The 21,592-nt window shown below is 44.8% G+C and overlaps 1 protein-coding gene across 1 annotated transcript in view; it reads left to right on the plus strand.

Annotated features, from left to right (window-relative positions):
* The first annotated feature begins 2,748 nt into the window (after positions 1 to 2,748).
* RHBDL1 (rhomboid like 1) overlaps positions 2,749 to 21,592 on the plus strand; it is a 533,195-nt gene continuing 514,351 nt past the window's right edge. Inside the window, exon 1 of the mRNA XM_078664288.1 lies at positions 2,749 to 2,914. Within this exon, the coding sequence (XP_078520414.1) occupies positions 2,876 to 2,914 (39 nt within the window). The 5' untranslated portion in view covers positions 2,749 to 2,875. The remainder of the gene's footprint in view (positions 2,915 to 21,592) is intronic.

Genomic DNA, 21,592 nt, shown 5'->3' on the forward strand with positions numbered 1-21,592 from the left:
TTAGAACAAGGGTTCTCCCAAGGTCAAGGAGGCATTTTCAAAGTATGTTCAGCGGCACTAGGGCGGCCGGGTGCAGAGAGCTGTGGCCCAATGTTATCCAATGGGGTTAGGGGGCATACGGTTGGTGGCTGTCCACAAACAGGCCACAAGTTTGAGGGAGCAAAGCTCTTGGACATAAGCTCAGGGCACAGGGGGGTTCAAGTTAGCACTCAAGGTACACCCACAGCGGGACTAGGGCAGCCGTGTGCAGGGTGCTGTTTTGGTGTCAGGTGCTCTGTCGCTTTCAATGGGGATTCTCCAGTTTAAATAAACAATGCAAGCTCGAGCACGAAGCTCTTCTGGTGGGGATCACCAGTTGGAGAAGTAAGTTGGGATGTCGTTGGATGCCTGGACACTGTCAGTTGGGCCACCCAAGGATGTGGGGCGTCAGGTGCAGGGCTGACATTTGGCCTCAGATTCTTCTTACAGGCTCCAGTTTCGGTCAGGTAGATCCTCCAGAAAGGGGCAGCAGGCGTCTTCAGGAGATTGGAGGCAGGTCAGGGATCACCAGATCCTAGGTCAGGATCACCAGGGAGACCTCCTTGTGGTATTGGGCCACTCAAACTCGGACTGTGGGCGTAGGGTGCAGAGTGATGCAGACTTGTGGATTTTGCCAGAATCTGTTGGGACAAATCCGGTGCTCACTGGAAACAAAGTCTGGTTGGGGAAGGCAGGGCAGGTCCTCTGGGTTCTGGAGGGCTGCTGGCTGCAGGACACACTGGGATTTCGCTGGCACAGATCAAGGTCGGGACAGGCCGGTAGGGTTGGGGCTAAGTCAGTTGGTGTCCTCTTATTCTTTCAGCACGGCTCTTCGGTCCTTCTTCTTCTTGTATCTTCTTGTCTGAGGAGGCAAGGTTCAGGGTTGCCCCTAAATACTAAATTTAGGGGTGGTTCAGGTAGGTAAAGATTGGTACCAATGGGTCCCTTTCTTGGGGTGGGTACACCGCTATTTTACCACCTCCAGTGGGAGGGGAGCATAAGCCTCACTCTGGTTGGCTGGGTCCCCCCATCTTCAAGATGGTGGGGACTGAGAGTTGTGCTTCGCCTCACCTCCCCCAACTGAGGGGTGGGGTTGTAAAAGGTGGGCACACCTCTCCTCCTATCTTGATTTTCCCACTGATTCTCCTGCCCAAAGAGGTGGTCAGAACCGGTGGGGGACAGTTGCTGGGAGCAGCAAAAGGCTGGGCCAGCTTACAAAGACGGCAAGCCTTTGAAGCTTCCCCTTCGTGGACCCTGCCCATTCTGGGGAAGAGGCTTGGCACCTCGACACAGGATGTGCTTTTATTCAGGAACCCAAGTGCAGCAAACTCTCGACCCAGGGGTCCAGAAACATATCTGGTGGTGGTAGCTGGTGAGCAGCCACGCAGCCAGGACACTAGAGTCAGGTTGTTTTTCAGGGGCATCTCTACGATGCCCTCTGAGTGCATTTTTCAAACTTCCCAGTCTTCAGTATAACCATTATGGTGCTGTGGAGTTCGTAATGACAAACTCCCACACCATATACTCTTTATGGCATTACTGCACTTACAATGTTTAAAAATCGACTTAGACACTGTAGGGGTACAGGGCTCATGCACATGTACCCTCACCAGTGGCATAGTACACCCAGCTAGGAGGGTGGCTGACCTATTCCCTAGGCAGTGGGGTGGAGTCATGGCACACAGGGATGTTGACTCTTCACTTTGTTCTGCACCAAAACACTCACCCTGCAATGGCAGTGTGTGTGTAAAGGTACAGGGCCTCTAAGAGTGGCATAATAAGTGCTGCAGCCCTTAGAGGCTTTCCCTGGTCATAGAGCTCTTGCTACCTATGGTACCTTTTACATGGGGCGTACATGGGGCTAGAGAGTTGCTAATTTGGGTGTGCAACAGTACAGATTTAGGGAACATAGGCCTTGGGTACCTGCTTGGATGGAACCCGAGGCACACTTATTCAAAGAGCATCAAAGAGATAGCTATGAGAGCTCTCCTTTCCCTTTTTTCCTGTTGATTGGAACATCAGCTTTCATTTCCGCTGTTTCACCCCAGCGTTGGATGACCTGCTAGTCACCACTCCTGTCCTAAATTAAAGTAAGACCCGTCCTATGCTTCATTCTCCAAATTGCTTTGAATTGTTATTTTCTACTTTCTATGTTCTCCCTTTCCTCTCGGAGCTTCTCGCTTCTGTCCCTTCAAGTTGCACTACAGACCTGAACACTGATTTGTCAGTAATCCCTTTCTCCCTTACAGCCTGTCTCTTCCTATCTTTCTCTCCAGCTGTGATATATGACCTGTCACTCTATATACAGCCAGTCAGACATTGGCACGGTCTACCGCCTACTACCCGTGCACCTCCCCTGAACTTGGCCCAGCTGGGACTGAGGTAACTGGTGCCACTCATGATCACTCACTCCCTCCACCTTAGGACCCCTTCTGCCGGAGCAAACTCACTCCTGCCGCAGTGATCTTCGCCTGGAGAAATGCTTCTGCCGGGGTAGCCCTGTGTGCATCTTTCCCCTCTGTGCTCCTCCTCTGACTCCGCCTCCTTTGCGCTTCCCCTCTGTCCGACGGCTCCGGATTGGCCGAGGCTGCCCTGCCCCTTCTCCGAGCCCAGCGGCTGCAGGTCCATGATTATTCTCTCTGATGCCTTTGGAGTAAAGGCAGGGGAGGGGGTGGGGAGGGGGCTGCCGTCCCTCTGGCTGCGTGTGTGTGCATGTGTGTGTGACATCCCTGTGTATGTGTACGAGCTCGGTGTTTGCCCCTTCCTCTTTTATCACGTTATTTATTTGCAATCGGTGTCTGCGTGTCAATTTGCCCGACTGCCCCCTCCCACCTCAGCAACCAGCCCCGGTGGGTATATGGAGAGACGTTCACTGCTGCAGCTCATCCAGGAGCAGGTGAGTAGCCCGGGGGCCGCGCGCCCCGGGGGAGCTGTGCAGGGGAGGAGGTGGGGGGAGAGGGGGGGTTGTTTCAGAGGTTTCGGGTGTTGGTGAAGTGTGGAGAGAGGGAGAGCCCCTCTGCCCTGGCGTCCCGCCGCTCCTGCCACCTGTGCATGCACGCCGCCTCCAGGAGCTAGCCTCCCCTCCCTCGTCATGCATGCTAAGGCTGCAGCAGCGCCTCGGGGCGCCGTCCCTGCTGATGACCCACAGGGACCCTCTAGGACGACAGACCTGGTTCACCTTGAGCAGCAATGCTGCGTGTGGCGCCTCTTGAGTGGGAGGCCTTCCACGGGGTATGTCCAGGTGAGGTGCTCGTCTGACAGGTCCACGGTAGGGTACCCGCCCCCCCCCCCCACACCTCCCTCCTGGTGCCCGAACAGGTCAAACCCTCTAACGATGCCGAAGCAGAGGCGCGCTCCACCGGGTGGGAGCCGAACTGAGCACCCAGTGCCTGCTCAGGCTGCCACCCGCCTCTGGAGATGAGACACCGAGATAAGGTGCCCGCTCTGGCGAGGCCTAGTCCGAGGGCCACTTATGGTGATGCATAGGTGCGTTGCTCCCTGAATCCATGCCAGTGTAAGTACCCCAGCAGTTTGATATAGCGCGGTCTGGCCTTGAAGGTATGGGAGCGCTTTACATGAGCACCAGTTACGTTACCCAAGGTCACATTCATCTCTTTAGGTACAGGGAGATCACGTGATTTGCCCAGAATCACTGGATGTTCAGCCGACGCCGAAACTCGAACCTGGTTCCATAGTTCCAAAGTCGGCAGCTCTGGTCGTTACGCCACACCATCTCCTCAAACCGAGTACCCCTTGTGGTGATGCCCACATACAGTGTCCCACTGCTGATACCAAGGCAGGGTGCCACGCTGACGTTTTTTTAGGTAGGGTGCCCCATGGATTATCCTCATGTAGGGTCACTACCCTCAACCATGCCCAGATTGGGCCCCACTGTTTCAATGCCATGCTAGAATGTGCACCCTGATGATGCCCATCTATGCACTATTGCCCTTGGGTCAATGCCCAGCGAGTGTCTCCTCGTTCACGGCGCCCTGGTAGAGAAACGCCGGCCGTATGCCAAGGCTAGATGTCACCTCCAGTAATGCCCAAGTGTGTTGCCCATCCTTTTGGCACCCTGTTAGAACGCTTAAGAAGGCTTCTAGTGCTGCACCGATCAGCTGCCCAGTCACGTGATGTCCATGTAGGGCAGTCCCTCTGAATATCTCATGCAGAGATACCCAGGTTGGCAGAGGGTCGTTTCTGCAGTGCTCAGACGGGTGTTCTTTCTGTAAGTCCACAAGTGGGAGGCCTCCTTGTGCAGTAGCAGTGTCCAAAAAGGTTCCCCTGCATCAACACCCGTGTGTTGTGCCCACTCTGGGCAGTACTCTCGTAGTATGCATGTCTCATCTAGCAATGCACTGGCAGAGTCACTTTGTGGCGGCCTTGAAGGGAACTCTTTTGCAGAGTTCGGGCAAATGAGCTCTTAACTCGTGCCCAGGCAGCCTGCGCCATCGATGTTTACCCAAGTACAGGTGCTTAGAAAAGTCCCAGAGCACACAAGCCATCAGTGGCACGCTGGGCCCCTTTCCAAAGAGGAAGGAATCCCGAGGCAGCGTCTCCATGACGACCAGAGGGCAGAGTGATGGATGCGTAAGGCCAGGAGTTGAAATCTTCGTCTACCTGCCGCTGGAAACTCAAAGCACATTGAGGGGCTCGAGGCATGGGCTCATAGAGCAGCAGGTTGTGTTTGTGGGACATTCGGGATGGGCAGGGAGGGGTTTGAGATCCGCCCCCACCCCCCAGCAGGGCGGGCCCTGTTGAAGGATTGAACCTGGTTACAATGGATACATTACCGCGTTAACGAAGAGGTAGCTCAGAGCCTCAGGTGGTGCTGGCGGGGATCGGAAGATGGGAAAGAATGCAATAACACCCGAGTATATTTGGAGTATTAATACCGGGGGAGGGGAGGGTCTGCTGGCTGTCTAATTTGCCGCTAATGATGCATGAGTTCACAATGTTGTATATTTTGGTATAGTAATTCTGTGCAGGCCCTCAAGCTTTTTGTAATAATAAGTTTGCGTTTTCCATGGCGTTTAGTGTCCCATTTTCTGCCTGTTCGTTGCGCTGGAAGTATCAGATGTTCATATTACCCAACGTAGCGAGGCGCAGGGTGGCAATAACATGGATGTGCAAGTGCCACCTTGAGATGCTGTGTGGCTGAGGCATGTGTGCGGATGGACACTGGCAGAGGGAACACGTATGAAAGCCCCCCCCCCCCGGCCCCCCTCCCTAGAATGTGGAGGGAGCTTTGTAACACATTCCTAGCTGCTGACCCGGAGGAGAGTGATCGGAACGAGTCAGGGATGATCGAGGATAGGACAGAGGAGGAACTGGACTGAGTGCACTGCCCGACTCTTTGATCCCTGATGCTTTAGTGTAGCTTAACTTGCGAGGCCCTACTCTGATAATGATACTAAGCTGTATAAATCCACCAATAGGTGCTGTTCAATGCTGTACACCTGTTGAGTCTTTGTTGAAAGATAAATAAAGTACTAAAATGAAAGATATATATATATATTACATAACGTTGATACATCAGTGCTGGTAAGGTCTGAGGTGTATTATTTGGTATACAAAAGACGTAGGCTGCCTTCCGGTTGCTGTTTTTGGCAATTCGTCTTGGGTGGTGTCTGATAGGTGCATGATTGTATTGTATTTATTTTATAGGTGAATGATTTTAGTGCATTAATATCGTAGTGGGAATGTTGGTTACTAGATTTTGGTAAGCACATGAGGGCAGCTTAGCATTACTTGCGGTTGTTTGTTTTTGGTTTTGTGATCCTGATCATTGTCTTTTTATAATACATTATTGCCGCTAGGGCTCCCCATGGTTACAAAGTGTGGGTATCAATGATTGGCAGAGTCACTGTGGTTACAAAGTGTGAGTGTCAATGATTGGCAGAGTCACTGTGGTTACAAAGTGTGGGTGTCAATGATTGGCAGAGTCATAGTGGTTGCAAAGTTTGGGTATCAATGATGATTGGCAGAGTGATACTTGTTGCAAACTTTGGGCAGCACTGATTGGCAGAGTCACCCTGGTTTCACAGTTCGGGTATCAATCATTGGCAGAGTCATAGTGGTTGCAAAGTTTGGGTATCAGAGATTGGTAGTATCACCCTGGTTGCAAAGTGTGGGTATCAATGATTGACAGAGTCATAGTGGTTGCAAAGTTTGGGTATCAATGATTGGCAGAGTCATAGTGGTTGCAAAGTTTGGGTATCAATGATTGGTAGTATCACTGGTTGCAAAGTTTGGGTATCAATGATTGGTAGTATCATTGTGGTTGAAAAGTTTGGGTATCAATGGATTAGCAGAGTCACTGTGGTTGCAAAGTTTGGGTATCAATGATTGGTAGTATCACTGGTTGCAAAGTTTGGGTATCAATGATTGGTAGTATCATTGTGGTTGAAAAGTTTGGGTATCAATGGATTAGCAGAGTCACTGTGGTTGCAAAGTTTGGGTATCAATGATTGGTAGTATCACTGGTTGCAAAGTTTGGGTATCAATGATTGGTAGTATCACTGGTTGCAAAGTTTGGGTATCAATGATTGGCAGAGTCATAGTGGTTGCAAAGTTTGGGTATCGATGATTGGCAGAGTCACTGCGATTGCAAACGTTGGGTATGAATGATTGGCAGAGTCACTGTGCTTTCACAATTTGGGTATCCATTATTAGCAGAGTGACCGCGGTTGCAAAGTTTGGGTATCAATGATTGCCAGTGTCACTGTGGTTGGAAAGTTTGGTATCAATGATTGGCAGTCTCACTGTGGTTGCAAAGTTTGGCTATCAATGATTGTCAGACTCACTGTGGTTGCCAAATTGTGTATCAATGATTGGTAGAGTCACTGTGGTTGCAAACTTTGGGCAGCAATGATTGGCAGAGTCAACCCTGGTTTCACAGTTTGGGTATCAATGACTGGCAGAGTCGCCGTGGTTTCAAAGCTTGGGTATCAATAATTGACAGAGTCACTTTGGTTGCAAAGTTTGGGTATAAATGATTGGCAGTCACCAAGGTTGAATGTGCCACCATAGTTTAAAGTGTAGGTCCTCGCTTAGGATGTGAAACAAGATGCTGTAAGAGGGATCAACATATACTTGAATGAAAGGTAATGTGAACCTAAAAAGGCTTAAACACAGGTAAAGGTCCACTGGTGCCTCCCTCACTAACTCACAGTTCCATTGATTGTGCGTGTAGCAGATAAAAGGACGACCTTCCTCTCCTAGAATCTGTGGCCTCCTTCATTACTGGACCACTCCAACTCCAACATGTCTTCCATATGGAATTGGGAGAACCTATGTGCAAGTGGTGCATTAATGATAGGAGAGTAGAGGGACACTATATGATTGCCCTATGAAACTCCTAGTCTATTCTCTTGACCCCTTCCTTGTTGGACCCTCATTCCAGAGCTGGAACCCCTTCTCTTACAGGTGTAACCGTCAGGTGCATTCTCCATGGTCCTGTATTTGTGCATCTAAATGTAGGCAGGCTCCCTAAGCACTCACATACCCTTCAAGAATACGTTTAGCTGCCCACATGGCATTGGTGTTACTTGGCACCCACAGACTGATATTAATGATACAACGGTCTCCTGATAAAATTGGGAACCACAGACTATGTATTAATGTGGCTCAGGGTTTCCTTAGCTGTCTGATATTCAGTATTAATTTCCCTAGGGTACACATCACTGTCTAGTATGGGTGTATGCACTGGTAGGAGTCTTCATCATTGCATGGTTTTTGGGTGTTCGTCCTTAATATAGTTGTAAAAATATTCTGTCAAACTACCATCGTTCAAAAAATGTCGTGATGACAACATTATGGGACAAATTTTGTTTGTTTTGTATGGAAGTTGGGTAGAAGGGTTGTTCAATATATTTTGATTAATTTAACATTTTATATATTACTTCTTAATTGGTAAAATGTTTAATAATTATGCGTAACAATGGTTTTATTTATTTTGATTGTATACATTATAAAAAAATAAGTAAGATTTAACTAAATAAGTTGCATTTTTAATTATCATGCATATTTTGGGTTTGTATATGCATTTCTAATTGCTTAAAACATTTTTATTTACATTTTTATTATTCATTTTTAATGTGATTTACTTTTTTTATTTCAATTACATCGATATACATTCATTTTAAGTGTTCAGTGTATTGTGTCTACTATGTTTTTAAAAGTAAAAATCTTTTACTTTTCTACTGCATATATATTTTGAAACATTTTGTTACTCTGATTCAATGTATTTCCATCATTAGTTATGTATGTGGATAATTATTATGGTTTGTTAATGTTCGAAGTATTTTTTTTAACAGAGTTTTATATAGCGCAAACTTGACCCGAATCGGGTATCAGAGCGCTTTACATAGCACCAGTTGCATTACATGAGAACGCATTCATTTTTGTTAGGCACAGGGAGATTAAGTGATTTGCCCAGAATCACAAGATGTTCAGCTTCATAGCCAAGGCTCAAACCCAGTTCCCCAGATTCGTAGTCAATCTCCCTAGCCGTTAGGCTAACTCCTCTAGCGTTGTTTAGATTGGAGTGGGAATAGTAAATCTTAACCCAACAAAGTCCAACCCTTTCACCAATGTTGCTTAGTTTGGAGTGCGAATAGCAAATCCAACCCTTCAAAGTCCAACACATTTCTTACTGTTGCTCAGTCTGGAATGGTAATGGTGAATATGATCCCTGCGGAGTCCAACACATTTCCACATTTCCTATTCTTGCCTACTTTGGAGGGGGAATGGAAAACCGACCCCTCCAAAGTCCAACATATTCCTTACAGTTGCTCAGGTTGTAGTGGCAGTAGCACATCTGACCCACATGCTCTACCTACGCCCAAATACCACAATTTTCCAAAATGCTGCTTAAGCTAGAGTTGTAATAGTAAAACTGACTCCTCCAAGATCCAAACTTTTCTTACTGTTGCTTAATTTGAAGTGGGAATAGGAATTCTGACCACTCCAAGGCGAAATGCTTTCACTACAGTTACTTAGGTTGGAGTTAGAGTTATACATTGCATTTTCTTTGATTAATGTGTTTTTTTAACACCATATAACTTCATGGAGTATAATAGTATGTTTTTTTTAATTACATTTTAAATTATAGTTGGAATTATAAATATGTTTTCTTTGTTTTATATTGTATGAGTTTTTTTAATTGTTTTAACATTTTTATTTATTCTAGTATTTATGAATATTATTAAGTATTATTTTATTTGAATGTTATAACAACAATTGTGTTGCTTTAGTATCTTTAAATATATTTTTATGTATACATTTTATTTGAAATTATTTATTTTTATTTTCTAGGTTATTCAATTTATGTTTAGGTTTATTATACTATATATATATATATATATATATATATATATATATAGTACCTACTGGCGGTCGCCAGTAGGTAGTTATAGGTAGGACCTATTATACATAGGAAATCCCCAAAATTCTATTCCCAATAACTTTGGCGCCGATTGATGAATCTTTGCGAAATTTTCCAAACTTTTGGTCAGTTCTGGTCTGCTCCTATCCTGAAAGTTTCGGGATGATTCGTCAAGCGGGGGCAGAGAAAAAAGGGAGGTTCCAAAACACGTTTTCCCCATGCAATTTCCCATAGGACATTTAGCCACAGCTACAGCCCGAACTGCTGAATGAAATTAAGCCAAATTTGGCAAAGTTGAGTCCTCAGGTCAGACTTGTGCCTTTTGCTTAAATGGTGTCAATCTGTTCAGTAGTTCCTGAGAAAATTACAGTTAAAAGAATTTATATATCTATGGGCGCGGTCGACCCGCGGACCCTGAGCGCACCATAAGCGCACCCTTCCGATCACGCGCTGAATGCTAATTGGCTGTCAAGTGGTTGTCAACATTCGAAACCAGGAACTGTTGGCAGCCATTTTTTGCCTTGGTAGAAGCGAGGCTCAAGAAGTCAGTGGAATATGTGTGCAAAACATAGAAATGGGGCAAGGTAGAAATACTTTTACCCTCTAGACCTGCTTAGGGGGTCCCAGAAGGACTCCCAGGGTCCACTCATGTTTAAAAAAAAAAACAAGACCCGGCAAGTGCGTGTAGGGTGCGCGGACTTCGCCGTAAAAAGATAAAATAAAATAAAACTGAGCTTATTTTATAATTAGCCCCTGGGAGGGCTAAATACCGGGGGCAAAATTATTAAATTTTATGGGGGGCCCCCCATCCCCAGGGATCGTCACCCCCCGGGGCTAAAAAAATAAATGGTGGGGTCCAAGGTCCCCAAAGCCATGGGGACCACCACCCCTGGGGCTTTATGTATTGTGGGAGGGGGACTGCGTGGCCCCCCTCCTGGAGCACTCAAGGGCCCCGTTACCCCCCGAAGCTACAAAAAAATGATTGGGGGGCTGCAAGGTCTTCAAAGCCCCGGGGACCACCACTCCCCGGGGCTTTAAGTATTGTGGGAGGGCCGGCTCCTGCAGTGTCCCGGGGTGTCCATCCCGCCCTCCCATAGCAAGGAAATCTGTTCTCTCTTTCAAAATCTAAATCAGATTGCTTTTCCACATGGGGAGCTGCATGTTAGTAGCTCCCCATGTGGAAAAGCAATGCCGGCTCCCAAATGCGTAGAAGTTGTGCACCAAAGGTGCTGGAGTCGCGCACCCTACAGATTATGAGTCGTGCATCCAGCGTGTGCACACCAGGGGGCCACACTAAGCACTGCACTGGGTACGCGACTTCTAATTTTACCCCAAAAAATAACCCCTATCAGTAATTTCTAATAACCCCGGGGACCCTACCCCCCGGGTCTTATAAAAAATGTTGGGGATCGTGGGGGAAGCCACAATGCCCCCACGGTCCTGCCGGCTCCCCGCATCCTTCGGGAGCCGGGATTGCTTTTCCACATGGGGAGATGCTAACTTGCATGTGGAAAAGCAATCTGGTGAGAAGAGATTTCACTGCTCTGTCTTTCAAAATCCAAACCAAGTTTGCTATGGGAGGGCGGGAGCCGTGAGACTCCCACCCTCTCATAGCAAACAGCAGTGTTCCGGGGGTAGGCAGCCCGGGACACTGCAGGAGCAGGCCCTGGGGCGTGGCGGGCTCCAGGCAGAGGGCCACGCAGTCTGCCTCCCACAATATACAAATCCCCGGGGGTGGTGGTTCCCGGGGCTTGAGCAGGGTCGTTGAGTCCCCCACACTTCTAATTTTGCAGGGGGGCCTTGGACGCAAAAGTGTCGCAAGGAGGTTGTAAATCTGTTACACAGTGTTCTGTATTACTTTGCTTTCCTTTCTGTCATGTAGAGGATCCTGGGTAAATATAACGGTTTCTGTACAGCCAGTACCTTTCAGCCCTACCCCGAAACGGCTTACTGCCTGTTACCATAGTAACAGTTCATGGAACACTTAAGTGAGCACAGAGGTTAGAAGTTCACCACACAATGTTGCTAATCGAAACAGTTACTGTGCTGGAGTTTTAAAAGTTTTCCATAGGAACTGTTAGTCGTAGCTATAGACTCTGGTAAAGAGCTGGTAAAGAGTTAGCCTCAGTATTATACTTCAAGTTATAAATATTATTTCTATTTTTAAATGTTTTCTAACTGTATTATTTTCACACTAAATAATAGTGAAATGCTGTCAGAAAAAGAAGACGTATATACTTTTTTAAAAGTAACTTTTATTAAAACAACAATAAATAACTGGAACTGTAACTTAAAGATAACAATGTAATAAATAACTAGAAACACCTTTAAAGCAACAATTAAACAAAATGTGATATGGACTCCAATAGAAGTAGGGTAGGTAATCTGCAAAACAAAAATGAAAATAAGTGTTCAAAATTAGATCAATGTGACTAAATGAGGTCAAACATTACAAGTTAAGGTAACACTTGGCAATATTTGGTTATTTGCACGTCTGCAGTGTGCCTGATACATTCCACCTCTCTTATAGGCCCGCGTTCAAGAGGTGTCTGTACGGAAATGCCTACTGCGTCAGATTTACAGTATAGACCAACAGGTCTTTAAAATGATTCAGCGATGAGACAGAATTAGGTGAGAGATCAAGTCATTATGCAGGACAATATTCTTTGGGGCTTATTTACAAGCCCCTTGTGCCACTTTTGCGTTACTTTTCCCATGTTAAAAGTAATGCAAAAGTGGTGCAAGGGGCTTGTTAATAAGCTCTTTTATTTCTAATGCATTTAATCGGAGGCATTGTATATCTAGGCCGCTCTGCTTACCTTATGTAAACACTGTGACCAACAGAGTTCACAACTTGAACTCAGCTTTGGTTGTACATTGCAGAGTGGACAGCAGCGTCCATAACTTTAAAAGAGAAACGATGTGAGAGAGAGTGAGAGAGAGAAAGAGAGAAAAAATGACATTAAAACTGTGAGAGAGAGAAAGTTGTAGATGGAGCAGTTAATACTGGAGAAAATACTCGTAGCTCACCTTTTGCCTCCGTTGTGTGTCCAAGCAAGTGCTGGTTCATAGTGTACCCTCCATGTTTAGTGATCTGAAAGATTGTATGTAGAGTTAGTAATAGCATAGTACATACAACTGCACACGTATATTTTTGCTTTATTTGTACACTCAGGATAATATATTTCATCAACTTCCACTGTAAGGGGGTGTCTGTGCGCTGTTTTTCTTCCAAAGTACTATATCCCATGCACTCCTACTGCAAAGCGGTGAGTTCTCAATATTGCGTACCTAGACTGTTGCACCCCATTGACTCGCAGAGTCGGGAGGTGAGTGCTTTTTCTTGCAAACGCAGAGGCAGATTTACAAGCTCCGTGTGCCACTTTTCCCATGTTAAAAGTAAAACAGAAGTGGTGCAAGGGGCTTGTAAATCTTCCCCTCAGACTGTTGTAACCTATCTATTCTCACAGCTTGGAGGTAATTGTACATTCCTATGCAGTGAAGCTGCTGCACACTATCCACTCTCTCCGTCCACAGATGACTTGTCGTTGTTTTGGAAACAATCTTCTTTGCTCACCTTGTGCCATTGGCTTGATTTAAAGAGGGTGCATCACGTGTCGAAGCAACCTTCTCAGACGTTGTTACGATGGCCACGCATCATCGCAGAATGCACGAACGTAGAGCCCTGGAGGTGTTTGGGGGGATAACGCCAATTTGTGAAACACAACCTGTAAGTTAAAAAGGAAGTTAACATTGTGTGTCATTTGTTTATCAAAGGAGAGAGGAAGTGAGAGAGTGACTGCAAAGAATATTCGCAGCTCACCTTTCTGTCATCGGTGTGTTTTTCACCATGTCATGGGACATAATGCACCCTGAAGCTCTATATCTAAAAGATAGTAAAAGAAAGATGTTATGATTGGTATTTGTTACTATCTTAATGTGGAGTAGAATTACATCCCCTTTCACACACCTTCCCTCTCGCATTTAAAAACAACAATTTGTACAGTTTATATACCGGACATTTGACCGATTATAAAAACTTTCCTGCTATTGGAAAACATTTTTTTTAATGCAATAAGATACAGTATATAGGACTGCGTGTGCCTAAATCACTGCGTCGCTTTTTTGTATCTAGCCTGCTGCACCCCATCAACTCTCTCCAATGCGCACCAAGGCCTCACTGCTCACCTTTTCGTGGACAGGACACCTTCTACATCATGCAGTCCCGCTCTGTCACCAAGAAATCTGATATATGGTGCTGAGTGTTGATATCAGTATGGATAACAACATACACGTGCTCCCATCATCATCGAAGGTTCCTCACCCGCTCAGTCCTTGCGGTACCACTAACTCAGTGACCAAAGAGGCCAGGCACGTAGTGGTGGGCCCTTGTACTCTGTGGTTCGGGCCTACATGAGACATCTGAACCACCAGGGCAGACCATCACAGCGCTTGCGATGGGAGCGACTCTAAAATGGCATAAAGCATGTGCGCTCCATCTTTTTTATTGGTAGGGTCACGTGTGTAGTGATGCTTGTGCTAGATGGGTGTGGTGTGGGTGTATACCAGCCATGAGGCAGTGTGTGTGCCGTTTTGACAACTAGACCTGGAACTAAGAAATCAGTACAATGGAAATCTGGGCAATGTTGCGTTTTTGTTTTTTCCTGGAAGCGTAAGTGGGGTGGGCTGGCCTGACGTATGCCAGTGCTGCGCGAGGCTCTTAACCATGATTCTGGAGCTATGGGCGTGGTTCCGTTGTGAGTTATATGAGAAATCAAGTGAATCGGGTGTCCATTTTGTAGTGCTGACGTCACCCGGGTTTTAAACGCAAATGTATCATTATGTCTGTACATTTCCACAACATGGCCAATATGAAAGGTACGGGGTATCACTGTGTTTTACCTTCCGTTATATTACTCTCCCATATCTTTTACCTTATTGCCTAATTGTTGTATTAGCACTGTTGTCTTTCTTCCCTTTCTGTACTGCGACATCCACGTCACTATGAATCACCATGGAACTCCCATTTGGTATAAATGTGTATGGGGTATCACTGACTCTATATTCATTCATAGTTGCACACATAAAAGATGGTGGACATGACGGATTTCTGTGATTATGAATGTTTGTTGTACATTCAGTGGAGTGTTGTAGCTGTAGTAATACAGGGCTGTGAAAGGTTTAAGTTGCAGTTTTTGGCACATGAAGGGCAGCTAATATATATACGTATGTGGTCATTCGGGTACACTGTCAAACTTGGTGCTGGAAAGCAGAGTTCGAGGCTTGGAATTGCGTCCACATCCTGATATTGTAGAGTAATGACGTTATCTACGCATGCCTGAAAATGTACTGTAAATACGGTGCTCATGTAAATTGCTGATATAGTTTTGGGTTGATTTTGCACTGTATAAATACGCTAAAAAAAAAAGAAAAAAAAGGAGGAATAGTCCACACTTACTGTCAGAGGTAAGATGGTTGCTTACGCTATTTATAGCACAATATAATTTGGTAGGGCGCAGGAGCAGCATTGTAGATACATAATAAATACACAGACACAGATAGATAGTTGAAGTGGGTACAGGCACATGGGCTCAACTCCATTTTATTACGTTGCTGTTGGTAACAATTAGAATAGTAATCATGACATCATACACAGATATTCAATCGTAAACGTTTTATAACTTCTGCTGTATTAAGGTAGGAGCACTATATGTGAAATAATAGACAGAAGATTCTATCGTAAAGTGTTCATGAGTTGTGGTACACTGAGGTAGGGGCGGTTTATGTAGAGCCTGCGATGATGTGTGGTTCAAGCAGAACAAACTGGTAAGAATGTCTTTTGGCAACTGAATTTTGCCTTAATAAGGCCATGTGGCGATTATTTATGGTGTACTGAGTTAGTGGTCCGTCTGGTGCTCAGCGTGTGCTCACCCTGAGATGATGTGTGGTTCGAGCGGTCTGTACTCAAAATATTGAGTGTTGCATACTGGTCTGCATGAATTTTGAGGTTAAAAAAAAACTATCATCAATGGTTATCAATTGCTCTGCAAACTGTGTCTACTGAATGCTCTCCATAAGAAATTAAACAATTGCATTTCAAGCAGTGCATTCTAACTTTCTCAAAATGGGGACATATGTCTGGTTGTGATGTTAAAGGTGATACCCCAGAGGTACTTGGTATTACCGGTGTAGGAGGTACATTTTGGCGCTGTGTTGTACTTTCTTTGTAAACATAGTTCACAGGATGTAGGGATTAAAGGTGCTTGTGCATACTAGCAGTACCACAGGAGTATTTTTTGTGTGTGCCTTAAATAAAGCATGACTAAATTCTCTACTGTCTGTAGTGTAGATACAAAGCTGAATTGAAGTTATAAACCCTGTTGTCCTCATTGTAGAACTAAGGGTGGACTGCATCATCTGCAATCATGATTGAAGTAGAAGATAGAACATATATGCAGTGTAAAGTTTATTATTCAAATAAATCTATAAGTGATATATAATACGTTTTTCAATGAAGCATAATAAAGGGATATTGTGTAGGGTTTGATAGGTGTTATACTTAGTTTGGTTTGCACTGAGTTAGTAGTATCTAAAACAACAAGGTTCTGTGGAGCCTGCGATGATGCGTGGTCCGGGCAGGCCGTACTGATAGTAATTTTTTTGTGTTGTGAATGCTGCCTTAGTAAGGCCACGTGGTAATCATTTTTGGTGCACTGAGTTACTAATACCTTTGGTGCTGTACTGGGAGCAATGTTTTTTGCCTAGTGAATTCTGCTTTAATAAGGCTATGGGGAAATGACTTGTGATGCAGTGAGTTAGTGGTACCGAAAGAACTCAGTGTGTGCGTTCCCTGTGATGATTTGTGGTTCGGGGGGTGGGTTGTAGTGGTATAATGTCTCTTGTCTACTGGAATGCGGCATGTTAAATCGTCATTCTATCTGAATGGTGAGCCCTCACAATGTAGATCGAAGGCAGTAGTCATCACTGACATCAAGAAATTCTTTTTTGTCGTATCTTTTAACAAAATCTGAGGGCATAAAGTACAATTAACTCTACCTTAAAAAAAGAACAAGGCTAAATTTCATGCTGTTCGTAGTATAGATTCAAAGCTGAATTCAAGATGTGAACCCTGCTGTCCGCACTGTAAATCGAAGGCAGTAGTCAGCAGAGATATGGACGAATGATTTTTGTCACTTATTTTAACAAAATCAGAACACATACAGTACGATTGTCTCTGCATTAAAATAATCAAGGTTGAAATCCTTACTGTCCGTAGTATACATGCAAAGGTGACTTCAAGTTGTGAACCCTGCTGTCCCCAGAGTACATCGAAGGCAGAAGTTGACACAGACATCGAGGAATGCTTTTTTTTGTCACATATTTTAACAAAATCTGAGGACACAGTACTATTTTTCTGCCTTAAATAGATTGAGACTGAATTTTATGTTGTCTGTAGTGCTTATGTGCCACTGGTATCAAGTGGTAAACTCTTTTGATTGCAGTGTACATTTGAAAACAGAACTCAGTACAGTCATTGAGGAATGTTTTTGGTGGCATCCTTTGACAAAACAGTATTTGCCTTACATAAATCAAGGATAACTTCAATCAATCAATCAATCAATCAAAGCATTTATAGAGCGCGCTACTCACCCGGAGGGTCTCAAGGCGCTGGGGGAAGGGGGGGTCCGCTACCGCTCGAACAGCCAGGTCTTGAGCTGCTTCCTGAAGATGAGGTGGTCCTGGGTCAGGCGGAGGTGTGTCGGGAGGGAGTTCCAAGTCTTGGCGGCGAGGTAGGAGAAGGACCTTCCCCCTGTGGTGGCTCTTCGGATGCGGGGGACGGCGGCAAGGGCGTGGCCGGTCGATCAAAGCTGGCGTTTGGGGGCGTAGAAGTTGAGGCGGTTGTTGAGGTATCCTGGACCTTGGTTGTGTAAGGCTTTGTGTGCGTGGGTGAGGAGGCGGAAGGTGATTCTCTTGTTGACCGGGAGCCAGTGCAGGTCTTTCAGGTGTCCGGAGATGTGGTTGCGGTGGGGGATGTCCAGGATGAGCCGTGCTGAGGCGTTCTGGATCCGCTGGAGTCTCTTCTGGAGTTTGGCGGTGGTTCCGGCGTAGAGGGAGTTGCCGTAGTCCAGACGGCTGATGACGAGGGCCTGGGTGACCGTCTTCCTGGTCTCGGTGGGGATCCACCGGAAGATCTTCCGTAGCATGCGCAGGATGTTGAAGCACGACGAGGAGACGGCGTTGACTTGTCTGGTCATGGAGAGGGAGGAGTCCAGGATGAAGCCCAGGTTGCGTGCGTGGTCTGATGGTTTGGGTGCGCTGCCTAAGGCTGGGGGCCACCAGGAGTCGTCCCAGGCGGAGGGGGAGGACCCCAGGATGAGGACTTCCGTCTTGTCCGAGTTCAGTTTCAGGCGGCTGTCCTTCATCCATTCGGCTACCTCTTTCATCCCTTCGTGTAGGTTGGCTCTGGCGGTGGCGGGGTCGTTGGTGAGGGAGAGGATCAGCTGGGTGTTGTCGGCGTAGGAGATGATGTTGAGGTTGTGCTGGCGTGCGATGGCTGCGAGGGGGCTCATGTAGACGTTGAAGAGGGTTGGGCTGAGCGAGGAGCCTTGGGGAACTTGAATGCTGTCCGTAGTGTAGATGGAAAGCTGAACTGAAGTTGTGAACCCTACTGTCCGCAGTAGTTGACACAAACATCGATGAATGATATTTTGTCACAGTTAACAGAATCTGAGGACACAGTACAATTGTCTCTGCCTTAAATAAATCGGACTGAATTAAATGTTGTCTGTAGTGCTGATGCGCTTTTGAAATCAAGTAGTGAACTCTGTTGATCGCAGTGTACATCTGAAGGCAGTACTCAGTACAGACATTGAGGAATGTTTTTTGTGGCATCCTTTAAAAAAATAGTCTTTGCCTTACATAAATCAAGGATAACTTGAATACTGTCCGTAGTGTAGATAGAAAGCTGAATTGAAGTTGTGAACCCTGCTGTCCGCAGTGTAGATCGAAGGCTGTAGTCAGCACAGTTATAGACGAATGCTTTTTGTCACATCCTTTTACAAAATCAGAAGACATAGAGTACATTTGTCTCTACCTTAAATAAAGCAAGGCTGGATTCAATGCTGTCCGTAGTGCAGATGCACAGCTGAATTTAATTTGTGAACCCTGCTGTCCGCAGTGTAGATCGAAGGCTGTAGTCAGCACAGTTATAGACGAATGCTTTTTGTCACATCCTTTTACAAAATCAGAAGACATAGAGTACATTTGTCTCTACCTTAAATAAAGCAAGGCTGGATTCAATGCTGTCCGTAGTGCAGATGCACAGCTGAATTTAATTTGTGAACCCTGCTGTCCGCAGTGTAGATCGAAGGCTGTAGTCAGCACAGTTACAGACGAATGTTTTTTGTCACATCCTTTTATAAAATCGGAAGACATAGTGTACAATTGTCTCTACCTTAAATAAAGCAAGGCTGGATTCAATGCTGTCCGTAGTGCAGATGCAAAAGCTGAATTCAAGTTGTGAACCCTGTTGTCCGCAGTGGAGATCGAAGGCAGTAGTCGATACAGACATAAGTCTGCGGTGCTGTGGCTTTGAGTTCGGAATGGACCTGTATCGAGGAGGCACGTGGTCATGGCGGCAGCCACGTGGCAGGGTGCGGACCTTCGCTATGGCGGAGTCTCTTCTCTTTGCAGAAGTGAACCCCGCCCAAGGTGTAGGCTAATTATTTATAGTCTTACACTGACATTGCGTACTCCGCAGAAGCAGAAGCCCACTCTGCTTCTGCTTCAAGGGAGGGGGGAGACAACGCAGCTACATGACCGAAATATTCCCCAGTGTTTGAGATAATATGGCTGCGTCCACTGTGCAGTACACTACACGTATCAATAGCATATCTACACACGGAAACGTTTTTGGTTTCTATAGTGTGTTATGTATAGCATATCATCGGTAGTATTAGCAGTGTATACATTATTGTTGATGTGTGAGATCTTCCCTTACACATAGTTGATTGCCACATCTCTGAACATTGAGCTAGTATGCTGTTGAGGGGATATTATATTTTGGGAAGGCCCGTTGTCCCGTTTTGTGCTGCGTCTGAGGTAGTAGAGAGAGAGCGATCAGGAGGGGTGGTTCTTTTGGTGGTGGGGCTAAGTGTTGTTATTTTGTTGGGTGTTGGAAGTATATAATTAGTACCTCTATTACATATTTGTCTTTAGATATGGGTGTGAGTTGGATGTAATTTACACAGTACATAGTCGATGTCCTTATACTAGTTAAATGTTGATATTCATTTGTTAGTGGTAAATGGAACTATTGCCTTTTTTGTGGATAGCATTGTAGATTTGGTTTGTTTTTGAAAGTTTGGGAAGTGGTGTTTTTTTTGTTTTTTTTCTACGAGAACGCCTAGTTTGTGTATTATTAACGTTAGTTGTGGTTCTGGTTTGTAGCGATTTTCTAGTAGGAAGGAATAAATTGAAGAGTGGGAATATTTTCAGTTTTTACTACGTTGAGAATGGGATGATAATTAAAAAAGATAGAAAAAACAGATATGCTAATAAACATTATAAATAGGAATTATCAGTTACAAAACCTTTGAAATTCACTGAAAAAACCATAGATTTCAGGCACGTTATAGTCAGGAATTAGCATTTAAAAAACCTTAGAAAGTCACTGAAAAAAACCATAGGTTTCAGGGTCGTTATAGTTAGCTGGACATTTCTCTCATACAAAACCATTGAAATTCCCCCGTTATAGTTAGTTCAGCTAACTATAACTCGTGCGCCCGCAATGCACTGCTGATGACGTCACATATCTAAACAACAACACACCTGCCAGTACTGAATATGATTAACTGTTTTTTAGAATGACCCCTATTGGCAAGACATAAAGATCCGATTTTTTATTTGCGTCACTAGTTTATTCATTTATTTTCACACTAGTGAATCAGAAATTTATTTTCAACAAGCAAACAATATTCATGTGTATATACAAGCAATTTGGAAAAAGTATTATAATGAAAACATACTATACAAAACAACTTATACAATATTTACAACACATCCACACTTTCACTTTGGCCAAACCATTCATCCATCTACATTCATACTACAAAGCAAAAAATACTTAGGGCCTAGTGTCAAAACAACATAAGTTCATTTAAATTAATAAACAATGGATACAGATGGTAATCAATGTACTAAACACAATCACATTAGTATTAGTCCTATTTAATAAACACTATTTATATACTAATTTCGATTTGACAGAAGAACCCTAAAAAACAGGTCGACGCATTTCGAACTCCCCAATGCGGAGTTCTCCTCAGGACCAACAATCTTATTGTAAGACAAAAAAACAATCTTCCTAGTAGATGGCGTACAGCCAATCAGCCACTCTTTTGAGGCTCATGTATTATTTCGGGTATTTAGGTTGTGTGTGCCACAACGGTAAATTGTTGGGCGCCCGTTTAGTGCTGACGTCCTGCTCAGGTTCAGCAGCACCTTCTTTGCTCCTCCGTAGTCGCTTTTTCGGAAACAGCGATGGCGTCACATATTACATCACTCATGACATGGTCAGTGACATCACTCATGACATCACTGATGACATCACTGATGACATCATCCTTGTGATAAATTTGCAGACCTCCTCTTACCCTAATTTAACCTTTGATACACACATTCAAAAATAGAAACTAAAATTTTCAAAACAATGGACATGCCAATACCAGTTACAACAACCAATTCAGTAATTCCAAGATCTAAATACACATCCACTCATTCACCAACAGTCCTATATAGTCACTCATACATGTATTCACTCATTATATGTACTCATACACCGATACATCCTGTTACACACCGCCACTCATCCATAGAGTTACTTACACACATAGTCACTCATGCTAATAAAGAATTAAACATCCATTTACTTGCATGTACAGTTATACACACACCACTAGACTCACTTCTACAGAAACATACACATACTTACCCTCTTAAACAATCACTTATATAAACACATACTTATGTATACAGGAACTCTTACAATCTCTCACTCTCACATAAATTCACTTACATACACCAATACTCTCATATACTAGTTGAAAACATATGTAGTTATTCATAAAGACACTATTGAGTCAGTCATTCATTCACTAACACACTCATACACACACTCATCCACCC

The sequence above is a fragment of the Lissotriton helveticus genome, chromosome 10 (genome assembly GCF_964261635.1).
Source record: "Lissotriton helveticus chromosome 10, aLisHel1.1, whole genome shotgun sequence".
Taxonomy (NCBI): Eukaryota; Metazoa; Chordata; class Amphibia; order Caudata; family Salamandridae; genus Lissotriton; species Lissotriton helveticus.